Source organism: Eptatretus burgeri, chromosome 2, assembly GCF_056783735.1.
Source record: "Eptatretus burgeri isolate ZD-2024b chromosome 2, Ebu_testis_v1, whole genome shotgun sequence".
Taxonomy (NCBI): Eukaryota; Metazoa; Chordata; class Myxini; order Myxiniformes; family Myxinidae; genus Eptatretus; species Eptatretus burgeri.
The window spans coordinates 126,117,672-126,137,671 of record NC_140962.1 but is presented as its reverse complement, the minus strand read 5'-3'; the positions used below and the strand labels follow the sequence as shown (position 1 = coordinate 126,137,671).

At 42.4% G+C, this 20,000-nt stretch overlaps 1 protein-coding gene across 9 annotated transcripts in view; it reads left to right on the top strand.

Annotated features, from left to right (window-relative positions):
- Nucleotides 1-20,000, top strand: part of LOC147033020 (uncharacterized) — a 313,822-nt gene that overhangs the window by 222,083 nt on the left and 71,739 nt on the right. For 8 of the 9 annotated variants that reach the window (XM_085871129.1, XM_085871133.1, XM_085871132.1 and 5 more), the window contains 3 exons: nt 7,744-8,435; nt 13,601-13,909; nt 14,222-14,294. In XM_085871129.1, the coding sequence (XP_085727255.1) occupies nt 7,744-8,435; nt 13,601-13,909; nt 14,222-14,294 (1,074 nt within the window). The remainder of the gene's footprint in view (nt 1-7,743; nt 8,436-13,600; nt 13,910-14,221; nt 14,295-20,000) is intronic. The other variant, XM_085871134.1, reaches the window with a different exon arrangement.

Here is a 20,000-nt window from a genome sequence, read left to right as displayed (position 1 = left end):
TTAATTCTCCTTCCTTTTTTCCTTGATACCCCTACTTGCTTTATTCAGGCCCCCCTAACAAACGGATGCCAACGTTGTCAGACGGAATGAAAACCCGTCATTCTTGTTACAAAAACAGCTAAAATTGATGAAAAAGCGGCCGAAATTGAAACCAACACAGTAATTACGGTCGCAATAGCAGATATAATGGAAACCAACACGTTTATTCTACACGCAAGAACGGTCGTGACGGACACAAGAACGGTCAATCCCGAAATAGAACGGTGGAGGAATGGAAGCAACATTGGTTATTTCCGTCACGAAACGGCGGAGACCGAAGCGAAAGCGATTAATTCCGGTTACCAGAACGTAGAAAACATGGCGGCTTGAAAAGTTCTTGAAGTTATGGAAAGTTAACTTTAACGTAGTCCGCCTTGAATATATCATGTCTGTTAATGAAAACCCGTTTGTGGTACGGGATATTATACAAGCAGCGATAAATGCACCCTCTTGACTTAATGTGTGGCTGACATTTCGTGTAATTCGTGCCCCCGTGCTGCAGCGATCAGTGACGATTGATCGTTTATATTTGCAAGAGGTAAAATTTGATAGTAATAATAAATGGCAAATTCCAATAAAATAACAAAGTTAATATGAAGTAAAAACTGTAAAAAGATCCCATACATGATCCCCTATGTTGAACTGGGCATACACAACTAGCGATCCTTCACTCGGGGGCTCGAAATACAGGCAAACCAAACATTATCATCACAACAAAATTCGGTTTAATAAATTGTTAAAACTACATCAGGAACTACCCACTATCTATTATCTATATTACATTTATGTTCGAGGCACAAGCACTAAAAATTTACATCCCGTAACAGGTCGTTCTACTGCATCCGCCTTCTTGTATGCACTACAATAACCGGCATGAACTGCTTTTGTTTCGCTTTCGGACGTTTTGCGACGGAAATAACCAATCTTGCTTCCGTTCCCCACCAATCTATTTCTGGATTGTCCGTTCTTGTTTCCGTCACGACCGTTCTTGTGTGTAGAATAAACGTGTTGGTTTCCATTATATCTGCAATTGCGACCGTAATTACTGTGTTGGTTTCAATTTCGGCCGCTTTTTCATCAATTTTAGCTCTTTTTGTAACAAGAATGACGGGTTTTCATTCCGTCTGACAACGTTGGTGTCCGTTTGTTAGGGGGGCCTGTTATTGTTGCTTGACAATAAGTACTTCCCGAAAGATAGAATGACTGAAAGTAAAACGGTCACAGAAGGTGTGGGTAATGTTCTTGGTAACTTGACATTTGTTTGGTTTGGAGAGTACATATATACATACTTGAGTATGCACATATATTTCGGCAGTGCACTTTTCTAACTGTACGTTTTACTTCTGCTACAGCTTGTCCTAATTTTGCATTGAAGTTTTGATACAAGCACATAAAAATAATGTCACGTCAGACAGGTCCGTTAACACAAACCGTCTGAGCCGGATGGTCGAAGACCTCTGTTTATGCCAAAACGATCTTTGAATTCTCACTGCATTCTTCTGTCATTTACAAATCCCCAAGGATCACTCTAATCCGCGCCAAAATTGGCGGTGATTCGTGCGTGGGAGGCAAAAGGAGGGAAAATGCTTCTTATGATTAAAATGTTGATCCACAAAATGATTTTGACATGGGGATAACGAGACAAGGCATGGTAGAAGCATTTCAGAATTTTGGGGGAGGTGTGGTGAGCATGAAAAGAACACTTTATAATTCCAAAAAGGGTGCTTTGTCATGTAGTGGGAATGATGTTTCGATGTTAATAAAACAGTTTTGTAGAATGATAGTTATTTCTTCGCATTTGTTTAGATAAGTGTGGTGTACTATTTGTGCAATAGATATGCATTGCATATGTCCAGTGAGATGTTTGTTTTCCCCACATTAATGTTTTGTCCTCCTGTATTCAAACCTCTGGCTGTACATTTTAATGTTGTTATCCTCTGTTTACATATCTTTCAAAGTGCACATGAGAGCTTTGCAGCTCAAGCCATGAGAATGTGCTGGTGTGGCGAATCTGCATTTTGAAGAAGTGTGCAGTTAGCCTCACCATGGAGCGCACGTGGCTTGGCATGAGGCCAGATCAGCAGTTATGGCACGTGTGGTTTACAGTTGGAAATGCAGATAATGCAGGGAGGCACAGTTGGCGATGCAGCTGATGCAGACATACAGTTAGTGTCACAGCTGACGCAGAGAGGAACAGTTGGCAATGTAGCTGATGCAGAGACGAACAGTTGGCAACGCAGCGGATGCAGAGATGTACAGTTAGCATCATAGCTGATGCAGAGAGGAACAGTTGGCAACCCAGCTGATGCATAGAAGCATAGTTATTGATGTAGCTGATGCATAGAAGCACAGTTGGTGATGCATCTGATGCATGGAGGCACAGATAGTGACGAAGCTGATGCAGAGATGAACAGTTAGCATCACAGCTGATGCAGAGAGGAACAGTTGGCGATGCAGCTGATATATAGAAGCACAGTCGGTGACACAGCTGATGCATAGAGGGATGTGTTGGTGATGCACCTGATGCATAGAGGCACAGTTGTTGACTCAGCTGATGCATAGAGGCACAGTTGGTGACGCAGCTGATATATAGAAGCCCAGTTGGTGATTCTGCTGATGCATTGAGGCACAGTTGGTGACGCAGCTGATGAATAGAGGCACAGTTTGTGACGCAGCTGATGCAGAGACGCACAGTTAGCGTCACAGCTGATATATAGAAGCACAGTCGGTCACGCAGCAGATTCATAGAGGCACAGTTGGTGACACAGCTGATGCATCAAAGCACAGTTGGTGAAGCATCTGATGCATAGAGGCACAGTTGGTGACGCATCTGATGCATAGAGGCACAGCTGGTGATGCAGCTGATGCATAGAGGGACAGTTGGTGATGCAGCTGAGGAAGATTTGGTGGCGCAGCTGATGCAGAGACGTACAGTTCCCATCTCAGCTGATGCAGAGAGGAACAGTTGGCGACGCAGCTGATATATAGAAGCACAGTCGGCGACTCAGCTGATGCATAGAGGCACAGTTGGTGGCGCAGCTGATGCATAGAGGGATAGTTGGTGACGTTGCTGAGGCAGAGAGGCGCAGTTGGTGACGCAGCTGATGCATAGAGGCACAGTTGTTGATGCAGCGGATGCATAGAGGGACAGTTGGTGACGTATCTGAGGTAGAGAGGCAGAGTTGGTGACGCAGCTGAAATATAGAAGCACAGTTGGTGATGCAGCTGATGCAGAGATGTTCAGTTAGTTTCATAGCTGATGCAGAGAGGAACATTTAGCATCACAGCTGATGCACAGAGGAACAGTTGGCAACACAGCTGATGCATAGAGGAACAATTGTGCAACACAGCTGATGCATAGAGGCACAGTTGGTGATGCAGCTGATGGATAGAGGCAAAGTTAGTGATGCAGATGATGGATAGAGGCAAAGTTGGTGATGCAGTTGATGGATAGAGGCACAGTTGGTGATGCAGCTGATGCATAGAGGCACAGTTGGTGACGCAGCTGATGCATAGAGACACAGTTGGTGACGCAGCTGATGCATAGAGACACAGTTGGTGACACAGCTGATGCATAGAGGCACAGTTGGTGACACAGCTAATGCAAATAGCCAGAGTTGGTGATGCAGCTGTCACAGAGACATACTGTTAGTGTCACAGCTGACGCAAATAGGAAGTTGGCGACGCAGCTGTGGCAGAGAGGCACAGTTGGCGACGCAGCTGAGAGAGATGTAAAAGCCGAGAGAGGACAACTCTGGAGGAGAATGCCTGAGATCAGCAGGAAGAGTCACTGAATATGTGCAGCTGACTGCGCTGAAGCCTTGAACATTTATTTCCCCAAAGTAATGAGGGCTTTAAGTGGAGCGTCGGTTAACCGGACTTAAAGGGAGCGACGTAGCTCCCAATAACTGTTTCCGGAGAGCTCTGACAGCTTGCTTCCGGGTTTGAAATCAACCTCTATTATTTGTACTGCATTCCTTGTACTGTATGCTTGTTGAGTGCATGAATGGGTCCCAAGATAAGAAGCATTAAGAAATCTGTGATGTTTGGTTTGTTTGAGGGTGGTAAGTGTTATAACTGGGTTTATTTACTGATTCATTTGTATTTGTTTATTGCATACTGATTGTTATTGCTTCATGTAATCCTTCTCCTGTGCCATTTAATTGTTAAATTAATGTACCTGGTCTCGTGGTAGGATTCTGCTCATTGTGGTGATCTCCTTTGGTCTCATTTTGGTGATTTCGGTATTGTCAGACGAGCTGGCTCAATCTAGCTTAGAGTGCTCATGATCTGCGGTTGCTTGGCCAGCCAGATTAGGAATGTCACGAGCACCTATTGGCACATCACTCGGTTAAATACAGGGTGTTTTACAGAGTGATGCAACTTTAAATGTTTATTTACAAAGAAAGAGAAACCTCAGGAAGGTGAACCCAACATTTCTTGAAAGCTTATGGCATGGTATTTTCTTTCTCTGATTGCTATTGCAGAATGTCACTGCTAGAGTTAATGAGAGCCCAAGGTCTGAAATTGGCATTGACACAAAATCCTTGTAATTGACGTTCTCAATGTGTGCCCCTCTGCGCTTCAGACAGGCATTGATCCTGACTCCAAAGTTCTGTCCATCTTTCCTATGGGTTTCATGTGGCACTGCCTGGAGGTAGTCTGACACCTCCTTCAGATCATCCAGTGTGGCATGGTGGATAGCATAGACAAAGCTCTTGGCAGCCCCCCAGAACCATTAGTCCAGGGGGTTCAAATTTGGGCTATGGGGTGCCCTGTCATGAGCGGTACCCAGGGCAACGAGGTGGTTTCTGAAGAGCTGCCGCGAGAAAGTGATGGTGTCACTAGCTGTATGCGGGGGTGCACCATCCTGCATAAACCAGGTCATGCTGAGCTGGTTTGGGGTGACCTTTTGGGATAGATCATTATGGAACTTCTCGAGCTCGGCCTGGAAGTGCTCACCATTGATCGTCACCGTCCTGCTGTTGTCATTCTCAAACCAGTAAGGCCCTAGCGTTCCCTTCTGGCATTGAAGGCACAGAAGCATGTGACCTTAGGCCCTTTCAGGTACCTTTCAGTGATCTCAGGTGGTTCTGCCCTCCAGAAAATGTTGCTGTGGTTGTTGATGGCACCGTTCAAGTGGAAATAGGCTTCATCACTGAACCAGATCAGGTTGATACAATTTGGGTACCGCTCCATCCTGCCACTGAGCCAATTGCGCATATCAAGTCTCCTTCTCATGTCATCTTGACTCAGTTTATGCCTAATAGAGATGATGTATGGGAAAAGCTTTGGTTCCTTTGTGAGGATATGCCAGATTGATGTTGGTTTGATGCCTAGCTCCCGGAAGCGCCAGCGGTGGGTCTTCTTGTGGCTGGCCTGCCACTGTTTCCCTTGCTCTGGTTGTGCCCTGTACTCTTGTGCTCAAAATGTTTCACAATACGTTGAATGGCACACTTTGTGGGTCCGTCACGTGTTCTGAGGTCATATTCCCGGCAGAACCTCCGGCGGGTGTCTACATACGATTTAGTCTCGTAACACAAAACCACCACTTTTGTCTTCTGCTTCACTGTCAATGACATAGTTGAGCTACGGAGCTAGAAATCGCAGGGAACAAATACCACGATAACATCACCAAACCCTGAAAAGGTAAATGGTATCGGTCAAAAAAACAAAGAAATGTCATATCAGGAAGTTAAAGTTGTATCAATCTTTTTGAAACATCCTGTGCATGGTCCCAACGAATATTGTTACTGATTTAGTTGGCAGTTGCGGATGTTTTGACACAATATACATTAAAATGTTTATATTAAAAAAAAGCTTTACTTTGTATAAAGAGTGCTTTTCTGCACTCCAGTTACTTCTCTGAGAATCATGTATTTTAGTTTTTACTTCCTTTTTGTCACTCTCTTTCTTTATCCTCTTAAATCTCACTCTTTCTTCCAGGTCTTTAGTACAGCTATTCACCACTATCTTAGATCATCCTCAATCCAAAACCATTATCTTTTCTACCCTTGTTAATCCCCACCCGTTTCCCTCCTCATTCCAGATTTCTAGTCTTCTCTCCTGAAAGTTTCCTTCGGTATCCATCTTGTCCACCCCATGCATCGTCTCTTGCCCTCATTCCTCCTCCCACCCATTGTTTGTCTGTCTTGGCCTTCGGCTCTGCTATTGGTGTTTCCCCTGCTTTCTCTGCTGTTCCTTTTGGCCTGTTGTGTCCTGAGCCATTCAGTGTACTAGTACTAGCTCTTCCAAGAGCCTCGACTGTATATACAAAAAAGTCCCTTATGTGTGGTGCTGTAATCATATTGTAGTTGGCAGTGCGGTATAACTCGTAAAAAGACAAAAATCACCATGGAAACATCTATGGATGATTTATGACATCAAGAACAACCTGGCAAAGTTGCTGATAAGTAAACGCATCACTTTGTGTGTCTGTAACATGAGTTTGTTTATGTATTTATTTGAATTAGTCTTAAGTGTTGTCGTTAACATTGGTTCACAACATGTCATGGTCCGTGACATCGTTAATTCCAAAATAATTCAGGATCCATTTGCCTTCAGCCTCACCTTGGAGCAAAACTGTACATTGTGTTGAAAAAAGTACAGGGATCAGAAGAGTGGGAGAAACAGGGCGAAAACAGGAAGTATTACCAACTGTGAGAAGAGGGAAACCATGGAAGATGAAAGATTTAATTGGAATAGTAAAGAATGAAGGATTACGTGCACATGAATGTTTTCAGTGGTGCAGCACATATTTATTTCAAAATAAATGAAGAGTTGGAAAAATATAACCCCATTCTCTTATGCCTCATCTCCATTTTAATGCAGCCCTCTTTTATTCCTTCTTTGTTCTTTCTAAATTTATTCATTCCTGTTCCATTCAGGGGGAGGGGAGGACAGAGAGTTTGGGTGGAAGTGGGTTGAGAGGGACAGAGTTGGTGAAGGGGAGTTGAGCTTTGGGGGAAGGTTGAGAACTTGTGGTAGGGAGGGGTTTGAAGATTTGTAGTGATTAGTGGGGAGGACATTTAAAGATGGGGTGCGAAGGGGTTTGAAGACTTGGTATTGGGGACAAAGGGGTGAGGGAAGCTTGAGTGCTTGGGGTTGGGTGAGGGGGTTGCAGGGTTGAGGACTTGGGGTTTGTGGTGGGGGGGGTTAAGGACCTTAAGAAGAAAAGGGAATGAAGGACAAAGAGTTAGGATGAGAGGTAGAGAGGTTAAGAGGAGAGTTGGGAGAGGGGAGTTAAGACTTTGTGCATGGCTTAAGGACTTGTGGTGGGGATGGGAGGGTTGAGGACATTGGGTTGGGTGGAGAGGAGGGGTGTTGAGAACTTAGTCACATTCTCCATTGTGTGGAATTTCTGTGAGTCGCTGCTCATATCATTTTATTATTCTTAGACTGCAAACTGCACATATTGTCTTTTGGTCACAATATATTTTTCCATCACAGCATAGTGCAAATATAAATATATATATATATATATATATATATATATATATATATATATATATATATATATATATATATATATATATTGTACATATAACCTTGATGATTGTGGTGAGTGATAAAAATGTATTCAAAACGAGTTTCCATTTTCAGCTGTCTTGTTAACATTTGGTGTTGGTGAAATGATTCCTCAAGATGGCAATTTTGTTTTGTTTCGAAGTACAACATTAATTTTAATAGACTTTCCTTCAACAGGCAAAACAGAGCAAGAGGACATTTGGGAGGAAGATGCCAGCCACAATATGGAGAAAGAAGGATGTCACGAGGAAACTGAGCATGCAGACTTTCAGCAAAGAATAAATAATCTAGAAAACATGGATATTAATCACATGAATTGTTGTTCTATGGAGGTGGGATCCGAGGGTGATGTAGACTGTGGTAATGAAAAGGAACAGGAGGATAACAAGAATAATGGCATCGGGACAATTTTTATCGATAAACAAGGGATATATTGTGAAATATTGGAGAACAAAGCATGTGGACTGAGGAAAGGTGAGCACGATGATGAGAGGAAGAACAAAAGAGATGACGGGAAGGCAAGTGTTGGAAAAGGGAAAACGTTGAGCACAGTAGATTGTGAAAAAGAGAGTGACATTGAGGGAGGAATGGAGAAATCGATCGAAGGAAAAGAGGAAAGGGAAATAGAGGGAGAAATAAAGAGTATGCTGGAGGACAACATGGAGAGTTTGAGTGAGGACGATGGAAAACACAAAGCTAAAGAAGAGTTAATTGATGGACAAAGTAAATCAAGTGATGTCGAATTCGAAGAAGACGAAGATATCGGAAGTATTCCTGAAGGAGGTGAAGAAGAGGAGAGAGAAGAAAGCATTGATAAGCGGCGAAGAGTGAAAGTCACATTTTTTACAGAGAGCAACATTTCAGATAAGGTAAGTACTTCATTAATACGAGAACGACACTCGGTAGAGCACATACCTCCGCCAGGCTGAACAGTTTGCATTTTGTATCCCACCGATAGACCGGATTTGGATTGGGACCCGAACCTAACTCTAATTGGCTTGTTCGCATCTTACTTACCTAAATCATCTACCAAGTTTTCTCATAATCCGTCCACAACTTTTTGAAACGTCGTCCTATATTCCCTCATATCTGGATCCAGATCTGGATGTTCACCAAAATTCAATCAATTCATCCTTGTCACACTCAATCTGTCCACAAATTTTTTGTCCGAATCTGTCCTTAACATTTTGATACATCGTGCTACATATCTTTTTGGCCTTATCAGTCAATGGTGAAGAATCACTTAAAATTCTCATGTCAGGATCCAGATCCAGATCTTCACCAACATCAAATCAATTTGTCCTTATCACACACTCAACCAGTCCACGGTTTCGTCCGAATCTGTCTTTAACTTTTTGAAATGTCTTGCTAAGTATAGTTTTTGGCCCTATCTCTCAATGGTGAAGAAATATCATCTCATTTTGAGTCTTCACATATTTATTCCTTTGAGTTCGAATATGTTCACCTTATTTTGCCCACTACCACTACGTTTGCCACAAAAGGTACTTCTCATGTTTGTATAATGAAATTTACAAATTGCATATTTATTACATGTCTGTTTTGGATACAGCAGTTGGAGTGGAAACTCCTGGCTATTTATATAAATTAATATCTTGTCAATTTCGACATATTCTAACCCATGAAAGTGGAAATATTTTTGGCTATTTATCCTCACAGCTTTTAATTTACATGTAAAAAAGCCCGAATTTAACTCCTCTGGATGAACTCTTATTCTGTCAGTTTTGAGATATGTACAGTGCCTTCAGAAAGTATTCACATCCTGAGACTTTTGTCACATTTTATTGTGTTACAGCCTGAATTTAAAATGGATTAAGTTTAAAAAAAAATGTCACCAATCGACACAAAATACCCCATAATGACAAAGGGAAAACATGTTTTTAGAAATGTTTGCAAATTGATTAAAAAATAAAACGCTGAAATGTTTTGCATCAATAAGTATTCAACCCCTTTGCAATGACACTCCACATTGAGCTCAGGTGCATCCAATTTCCTTTGATCATCCTTGAGATGTCTCGACAACTTAATTGGAGTCCACCGGTGGCCAATTCAATTGATTGGACGGCAATTTAGAAAGAAACACCCATTCCTATATAAGGTCCCACCATTGACAGTGCATGTCAAAGCAGAAACTTCACCATGAAGTCCAAGGAACTGTCCATATAACTCCAAGATAGAATTGTGAGGAAGCATAGATCTGGGGAAGGGTATAAAGCAATTTCTAGAGTGTTGAAAGTTCCCAAGAGCACAGTGAGCTCCATCATTTGGAAATGGAAAGAATATGGAACTACCCAGACTCTTCCTAGAGCTGGCCATCCGATCAAACTGAGCAACCGGGCAAGAAGGCCCTTGGTCAGAGAAGTGACCAATAACCAAATGACTACTGTGACAGAACTACAGAGTTTCTTGGTTGAGATGAGAGAACCTGCCAGAAGGAAAACAATCTCTGCAGCACTTCACAAATCTAGGCTTTATGGGAGAGTGGCCAGATGGAAGCCATTCCTGAGAAAAAGGCACATGACAGCACTCCTCTATTTTAAAAAAGGCACGAGAAAGACGATGAGAAAATGAGGTAAAATATTCCGTATTCTGATGAGACGAAAATTTAAGTCTTTGGCCCGAATGCAGAGCGCTATGTCTGGCAGAAACCAAGCACAGCTCATCAGCAATCCCACACCATCCCAACCGTGAAGCATGGTGGTGGCAGCATCATGCTATAGGCTCGTGTTGGCCTTCATGGTTAGGGTGGTGGCTTGGGATCCTTGGGTCCTGAGTTCAAGCCCCGCTGGCCGCTGAATTAATACACCAGGGGGTTAACTCAGCGTGTCATCCTTCCGAGGTCTGCGAAATGAGTACCAGTGTGTGCTGATAGAGGGGCACTGCATCAGCGACAGTCGCGCTTCCAAGAAATGATAGCTACCCTGGCAGGTAAGGTGCCATACGCAAGAAGAAGAAGCATCATGCTATGGGGATGCTTTTCAGCGGCAGGGACTGGGGGACTTGTAAGGATAGAGGGAATAATCCATCCATCCATTGAGACCATATTCTGTGCAGAGCGTTGGTGCTGCCTAAGCAATCTCCTTGGCTATTGGACACAATCCTGGATGGGTCGCCACTCCGACACAGGATATCAACAAGCTGACACTCATTTTGCTGACCTCGGAAGGATGACAGGCAGTGTGAACTCCACCTGGTATTAATTCATCAACTGAGTGGGATTTCAACTCAGGATCTGAGGATGCCATGCCCACCACCTTAACTATTAAACCAACACCAGGCATAGGGAATAATGAATGGAGCCCAGTATAGGCAAATCCTTGAGGAGAACCTGCTTTAGAGCACAAAAGACCTTATTAGACTGCGGTGAAGATTAACGTTCCAACAGGACAATGACCTCAAGCATACAGCCAAAGCAACACTGAAATGGCTTCACAACAAGAACGTGAAAGTCTTTGAGTGGCCCAACCACAGCCCAGACTTGAATCCCATTGAGAATCTGTGGAGAACACTTGGATATTAATGTTCACCAACAATCCCCATCCAACTTGACAAATCTTGAGCAAAGCTGCAAGGAACAATGGGAGAAAATCCCCAAATACAGATGTGCAAAGCTGATGCAGACATACCCAAGAAGACTCGAAGCTGTAAACGCTGCCAAAGGCGCTTCGACAATGTATTGACTTGGGAGGTTGAAGACTTGATTCAAGACATTTCAGCTTTTCATTCTTGATTAATTTGTAAAAAATTCTAAAAGCATGGTTTCACTTTGTCAATACGGGATATTTTGTATAGATAGGTGACAATTGTTTAAAAAATTTAATCCGTTTTAAATTCAGGCTGTGACACAACAAAATGTGATAAAAGTCGAGGGGTCTGAATACTTTCTGAAGGCACTGTAATTGTGACGATGGTTAACCCTTTACAGATTTTTCGAACTTGCACTCTGCATGAATGTAAGTTCAAATTATTTGTTTATTCACTTTTTGTTGATGAAAGAAGTACATGATAAACATCTGCACATTTTGTGCTTTCTGATCAAATTCATTTTTCCCATGGAAATGTGCGTCCATAATAGTTTCATTCAGAGTAAAGTGTATTATTTCTTAATAACCCCACTCTTTGTTTTTTTTTTAATTGGGAGGGGGGGGTATTGTAATCAGCTTTGTCTGTTTGTCTCTCCGTCCATCCATCATGCTATCTCCTCCTAAACGGTTGTGCAGAAATTCACTAAACTTGGTCGTTCTAATCACCACATGGCAAGAAGGTGTGAGAGCAGTATCATTTTGGTCCTGCCCCCTGGGACAGGGTCAAACGCTCAAATACCAAAAAATGCAATTATGGGCATATTTTTAAACATTTTTTAAAAATGAAACGTGGTATATGCAATCAACATTAGGGGACGAATGAAATATGTTGCAATTCTTTTTTTGGATTTTTTTTTTGGGGGGGGGGGGTTGACACACGGTTCATGCCCCAGAGTGTAGGGTCTTGGGGTAACAGGGGTGAAAATAGAACATTTTTTTTAAACTCAAAATTTGATATTGGGTCATTCCTGGTGGAACCTTTTGCCATCTTTCAACTGTGCTCTCGGTAGGAAGCGTGGGGATTTGCAATGGCATGCCATCGACTTCGCTTTAGTGACATTCATAATGTTTTATAACCTATAATAACATATAACTGCAAATATTTTCCATTGAAACTGAGAGAATAGGGGGGTGAAAATGAGGGATTTGGGAGGAGTCATGACCCTGCTTCCTGGAGTGGTACGGTCATGGGGAGCACAACTTACGTTAACGGTATGGTCCTTATGTTTCATGAAGAGTTTGGTCTGCATCTGATTGTCGTTTTCTGAGAAGATTTTAAAATAAATTACCTGCATTTGAGGTAAAACACCCCTTTTTCAACCTCTTATAGGGGCAGATCTGGTTGAAGAGCAACCCCATGGAACCTTAGTGTTCTGATATATCATACTCAATTTGGTCCATATCAGTCATACAGTTTGTGAGGAAAGTGTGTTCTTGTGAATATGAGGGATTAGGGGAGGGAGACGTGGCCCCCTTTCCAGGAGAGATATGGCTGTGCGGAGCAGAACTTATTGTTAGGGCATGGTCACGATGCCACATGGCCAGTTTGTTCTGGATCCAGTTGTTGGTTTCTGTAAAGGAAATTTTAGAGTGAAATACCAATATTTGGGGCAAAAAGCCTCCTTTTACCCCCTTCATAGTGGGTGCATCTGGATGGAGAGCACAACCCCATGAGACCTTGCTGTCCTGATGTATCATACCTAATTTGGTCCATATCTTTCGGTAGTTTGTGAAGAGAAGATGTTTTCGTCAAATGTTTACTTTCGGACAGACGAACAACCGGACACTGGGACCCACTCTATGAGCATATTTCGGAGAAATAACCTAATAAGACAATTCTCTACATGTGTCTGTAAGGCAAACACTGTAAGCAAGTACGATTCTGAAAAAAGCCTTTCTTTATGGTAATTCACTTTTTATCATAATACAATAAGTATTAAATTAATTGGATTAATTTCCAAAGCACGTCTGCGTCAGAGTGGCAACCCGTCCAAGATTTTGCCCAATCGCCCAGGAAACTGCTTTGGCAGCTACACCAATGCTCTGTACAGAGTATGATCCCAATGGATGGATATATGTTAAAGCTCTATAAGATTACAGTTTTGTGACTTGCACAATTCACTCCCACTGTTAATTACAATCTTCACTTCTATGACACTTCAACCTCAATAACCTCAATCAAATGACGATGACTAACAAGGCCTTTTTACATAAATATATGCAATGCGTGATGTTTTTCTTTAATAAAAAGTAGTCAGATGATGTTTAACACTATCACATTGCGTTGATTCTTGTTCTACTGGTAGTGACAGATTCCTACTCTTTCATGTTGTATCTAGCTTCTTTTTTTTTAAAAACTGCCATCTCTGTAAACAACCTCGATATGATAAAGTTTTAACAAACTGAAATAATTTATTTTCCTTTTCATGTAGGTGTCTACCTTGAATCGACCTCCAACCCCTCATCCACGAGAATCATGCCAGGACCTTTTGTCCTCAGTACCGGTCGTGGAAAATGTGGAGCAGGTAAACGTGCACAATTCGGTACAAATGATGGCGAATGAATGTGCCTCCACAACCCAGGCACCAAGAGATTATCTGCTTTCAGTTGATAATCACTGTCTAATGCATCACGAGGCACACAGCTCAAACCACCATGATTTATCGCAAACATTTTCCATCTGTCAGACACCTTATCTGCTGCAACCGGTGGAAGACGACTGGGAAAGTGATTCTGATGAGGTATCTCATAAACTTGTGGTGACTATTTATCATGTTCCTGTTCGATCTTACTTGAAAGACGAGTTAGGAACTTTCCTTCCCAACTTCCTTTTCCTCAATACATTTTGAAGGAGATGAATTCTGGATTTCAAAGCAGACCTTCAGTTTTTCCTTTCTATTGTGATAACATTATTACTACTCATACTGTATGGTGGCTTTCTGTGTCACAGTACAGATATTTTAAAATTGAAAGCGATAAAGTGTCCTGACATTGGAATTAAAAAGCAAATGCGATAGGTTTTGTTTTCCCAAGGTATGCATTGTGCTTGGCAGGAAATGCCTGTGGCGGATCTACTACCAGCAACCATCACTCGACCAGCTCCACGTCTCCTGCATCTTGCACCTCGTATGACAGAGCATGCCTTACATCACACTCACACCAGCCTTGTTTTGCTTTTTCTTCATTTAGAACATATTTTTACTCTTAACTTTATTTTCTTTCTTTGCACTGAATATTCTTGCAACTTTTAGTGCAAGAAATTACAAGGAAACTTAGGAACAGAAGCAATGACTGTTTGGCCTTTTTTGTCACAAGATTAATGATGTCCTCCTCAAACAGGCCTTTTTTGCTTTGAAGGATTAGCATAGCAGAAATTACAAAGCAAGGGGGTATTTGGAAATGTGGATATTTAGAAAAGACAGGCTTATTGTGGGCTGGCAGGATAGCCTAGAGGTATGCACACTTGCATCTGAAGCTGTCCAGCAACTGGGTTAGAATATCGGCCGAGCTATAAACTGTCATTCCGGTGTTTCATCGGCAGGGTGATTCATCATTGTGTGTGCCGTCCCTCAGATGGACATTAAAACAGGTGTTCCATCTGCCGGCATTAGTTGGCGGATGTTAAAGATCCCACGGTGTCCTTCACGAAGAGTAGGCAAACTATTGCTAACACCATGGCCAAATTCTAAATTCCTATGCTTATTTGTGACCATAAACCAGATACAGTTATCATACAAGACACCTCCTGACTTGGTGAAGAATCTAAGCACAGATCGTGTCTCACAACAGCCAAAACTACACAACTAGTGAGCAACAATGGTCGTCTGTCACCTAACCTGTGTCAGAGTGGCAACCCATCCAAGATTGTAACCCTACTCATAGAAACTGCTTCGACAGCACCAACGCTCTGTGCAAAGCATGGCTCATTATCTGAGTGTTATTGTCCTGATTTCATGAAGGAATTAATTAGATCTTGCATAGCGTATATTATTGTCGCACAGATATGATGTGGAATAATCATCTGAGGAAAAAACATGCACCTCATCATGTTTCTGATGCATTACATTCATAGATAAGGGCAATAATTTATAACTTGGCGAGTTACTTGCTCTTTTCGAAAGGTGCCATTGCATCTTTAACATCAACAAGTGAATGCCAGCAGAAGTAACAGCCAGCTTAACACTCCCCTTCAAAGGATAGCTTCTTATTAATGCAACACACTGCTTATGAAGCACTAGTGTGTCAGTTTATAGCTGGGTCAGAAGTGGAGCCCAGACTTGGACAGCCAAAGACAAGTGGATTACTTATTCTCCTTCTTGTTGTACAATATTTACTTAAGGATCATACTACAGCTTGTACGTAAATCACTGAAGGGCAAAGACCGTAGAAGACGTCGTTGCACTTTTATATGAATTATGAGGATATTATTAGAGCAATAGGTACATGCATCACATTAATTGCATTAGTCAGCAGCATTAAACAAAACACCAGAATGACAGTTTGTTGTCGGGCTGGGATTCCAACCCAGACGCGATAATTCAAAAACGAGCAGATGCTCCGTCTGAGCTATATCCCATCAACTCCTTGTCCGATTAAATCCATTTTTTCAGGGTGTGTTGGGGTTAGGTTGAGAAGAGGCAGGTTCCTTTCGAAAATGGGCATGCTGCGATTTTCAATGTGGCCTCCATGGCAGCCATCTTGAAATTGCTTTCCGTCGATTTCGAGGAGAACGCCTTGTCCGATTAAAGCCATTTTTACAGGGTGTGTTGGGGTTGAGTAGAGGAAGGTTCCTTTTGAAAATGGGCGTGCTGCGATTTTCACTGTGGCCGCCATGGCAGTCGTCTTGAAATTGGTTTTCGTCAAGTTCAAGAACGGCTTGGCTTGTCCGATTAAATGCATTTTTGCAGTGTGTGCGTGTGTGAGTTGAGTAGAGGAAGGTTCCTTTGGAAAATGGGCGCGCTGCGATTTTCACTAGCCACTACGATAGCCATCTTGAAGTCTGATTGATTTTTGATACGACGTCCAATGTGCTCTAACTGACTGCATCATCGTGATATCACTGCTTCCTTTTACAATGCATGGGCTGAGGGGTTACGCCCGCTTTGCTGAGCTATTTTTATGATTGTGGTCTTTTTATTTTTATAATAAAACCCTAATATCTTTGGCATTTTACAAATTTTGTTATAGTTTTGATAAGGCAATGTTACTGAAACACAAAATCTTCACCCCGTTGCACCAATGGAGTCCCTATCTACAACGCTTGTTTTCGTCAAAGTAGGCATATTGGGAGAGAAGACATAACCAGGAGTTCACACAATTTTTTTATTTGGTTCTCCAATAAGTACCAGCAGAAATGGTTTGGTACTCACGAGAAAAAAATGTCAGCTTTGAGCGTGCTCATCTGCTTTCCCAAGCGCCACTCAGCTTCGTATGCATCTCTGTAACCACTCTCTTAGAACGTCCGCTCCAGACGAGACACTCACAAGCCGCTCTTTTTACATTCCGGACACTCCTGAACCTTCTCTTCTTCGTCCTTGCTCGCATGTTCGTCTTAAGGCCCGGTCACACCTTGACGTTTTAGCCAACGTATGCCGATTTTTGAATTTTTTTTCTAAAACGCTGGCAAACGTTGAATACGTTATGGGTAAGTTTTGATAACATTAAGAGCACGCTGGCAAACGTTGAATACGTTATGGGTAAGTTTTGATAACATTAAGAGCACGCTGGCATACGTCGTAGTACGTTGCCATAAGTCGTTGTACGTTGGCTTTAAACGTTGTACTTTTCGGTTGTCCTCAAATTTTTTCATGCTTGAAATTTCACGACGTATGCCGGCGTATGACTCACACGTTCCGCTACGCTGGCCACAAGTTGTAGGCACGGTCTGCGATCGTTGACAGACGTCAACACATGCTACTTGTAAGTTAATCATAAGTTGAGACACGCCGAGGTAATGTTTAGCGTACCCGAAACTTATTTCTAACCTATGATTAACGTGTTGTTGGCACGTTACGCGATCGTTGCCACCACGTCGACAGACGTTACTTTTAAGTTACTCATAGGCTGAAAGACGTCGGTATAATGGATCGTCCTTGCGTCAGCGTCCACCGCCACGGCCAGGACACTTATTTGCAGCATTCTTCAAACTTTTCTTCGGCATGACGAGGATGTTCACACTTCGATGTCTAGCTTGGCTATGATTCCAATTGTCTATCGGCAGCGTCGATTTAAAATAGTCGAGTTTGAGCGTTTTAACACGTTCAGAAGAAACGCTTCAAATTTCCAAACCCCAGCGTCAAAAAAAAAAAAAACAACCAAAAAAAAAACAAAGGCGAGTGACAGCAATTTAAATCGTTCATTGTAAACAATGAAACTAGCTGAGTGGTGCCATTTCAAAGTCGTTGAGTGTAAAAAAAATCCAATTGTTGAGCGCAAGCGTCTACTTTCAATAGTGGAGATGCAGCCATTTAAATCGTTGAGTGGCAGCCTATGAACCTACCCGTGGACACGCGGACGCAAGGACGATCCATCATAACCCACACCCTCCCCCTCACACCCACCTACTACTGCCAACATGAACAAACTACTACTAATACTCATACTGATACTGATACTGTTACTGCTGACATGGACATCAACTCAAAAAGGACTCGAAAACACTGTTGGGTTCCCCTTTTATGAACACCATTTTTATATACCAATTCCCAAAACCGCTGGGAACACATCTTTATATGGCAGTTGTAAGCGAGAAACACATTCATTTATTTTTTTTTTTGTCGACCGGAAGACGTCATTGGAATACGTCTACATACGTCGATGTGTGTTGGGACTACGTAAAGAATTGGTTTAAAGCACGTCAAACATAAGTTAGAAATAAGTTTCACGTAAAAAAGACATTACCGCGACGTGTTTCGACTTATGATTAGCTTATAAGTATCCTTTGTGGACGTGTGTAAGCGTCCACATATCGTGTGTAAAACTTATCCCCATCGCATGCGAACATGTGTCATACGCCGAGTACGTCGTAAAATTTTGAACATGTTCAAAATTTCTTGATGTACTCTACTTACTACGACTTATGATAGCGTATTTAGCGTTCTACTCGCGCATACCAAACTTACCCATACCGTATTCGACGTGCCCCAACGTTTTAGACACATTTTTTGTTACGTCGGCATACGCTGGCAAGATCGCCAAGGTGTAACCGCGATTTTGACCCTTCCATTTCTACGGCAGTTCTGATTTTAATCGTTGTGCGTCAGCCTTTTAATAGGCTACGTCACGACATCGTCAGCGATGCGTGCAACGCGCTATGCCTGAGTTAGACTATCGTTGGGCATCGGTTGTGTAGGCCGACAACAGGTTCAGCATTCGTTGGTATAAGTTATCTATAACACAACGAAACGTTCTGTGTCCATTACTAATATGTTGTGCATAAGACCAAGTCATTATGAATACGTCCGAATCTTTAAAAAAAACATCAAAAGTTCAACGTAAGCCAGCGTTTTACATACATTTAAACACGTTGCCATCGCTGGCTAAAACGTCAAGGTGTGACCGGGCCTTTAGATCTATTTTTTTTTATATCTTATATGTGATAAACCTACAATATAACTTGTAACTTAAAATGTTGTCATATATAAACTTAATTTTGAACTCGCAGTACAACATATCAATTTATCAGAATTATCACGGAACAATCTTACCAACACCAGCTGAGAAAGTCTTCCATCAAAAGCCTCTGTTTGTGCTGGTACGCTTTTTAGCTTTCGGAGCATCTTTGAAGTACAAATTTAGTTGTTTGTTTTTTCACCGCACATGAGTGTATGAGTACCAGTTATGTGAACCCCTGCCGATAAACAGTGTCCAATGATTTTTGCGTAACCTCAAACCAGATCATCTGCCAAGGTCCAAGTGGTCCTGCTCTCTGAAACAAGGACCGAATTGTTGCACATTCTCCCCGAACACATCCTGACATGATTTCACACCACTGGGCAAATTGAACGGAGAACAACATTCTACCCAAACTGTCGTGGGAAATAAATTGGTATGTGGAAAAGCAATTGTATTTTGGGGTTGGCCTTTAGGGCGTTCCACTATGAGCACTTAGCTTATGATCTCATCACTCAGGTCAAGAAAGTATATAACTTTTGCACCCAATCGTCTCATTGTATTGCCATTGTCCTGAATGTATTGTCACATCAGACAGCCTCTGTTAATGCCGACCGCTTTTGCCGGGATCCTTTCTCACAGGAAATTGCTGAACGGTTTCGAATTGCTTACTGCGTTCACGTCAATTAATCTACTCTTGAACGTTCCCCAAGGTCACCCAAATAAACCGATGTTGAGAGCACACATTCAGGAGTTTTTTGACCGGGCGTAGTGGCTTGCGCCTGTAATCCGGCTACTCGGAGGCTTGGGTTGGAGGATCGCTTGAGGACGGGTGCTCTACGCTGGGCCACGCTATGAGAGGGTGTAGGGCAGCCCGGAATCATGGCAAACCCCAATCTTTATTCCCTGTGTCGTAAGAGGCGACCAGAGTTGTGTCAGGAAGGGCATCCGGCGTAAAACCTGTGCCAAATCAGTATGCGGATCAAAACGGATGATCCGCTGTGGCGACCACCAACGGGAGCAGCCGAAAGAAGAACATGCAGGAGTTTTCTAACCTTTTCAAAAAATAAAGAATATGGGGGGAAAGGTGGATGGGACGAGCAGTTTTGAACAAACCATGCGAATCAATACACACAATGAGGGAAATGGGGACATGCAAACTTATATACAAGGATGTGGTGGTCGTATGGCAGCTTAGCTGCCGGGGTAGCTATCATTTCT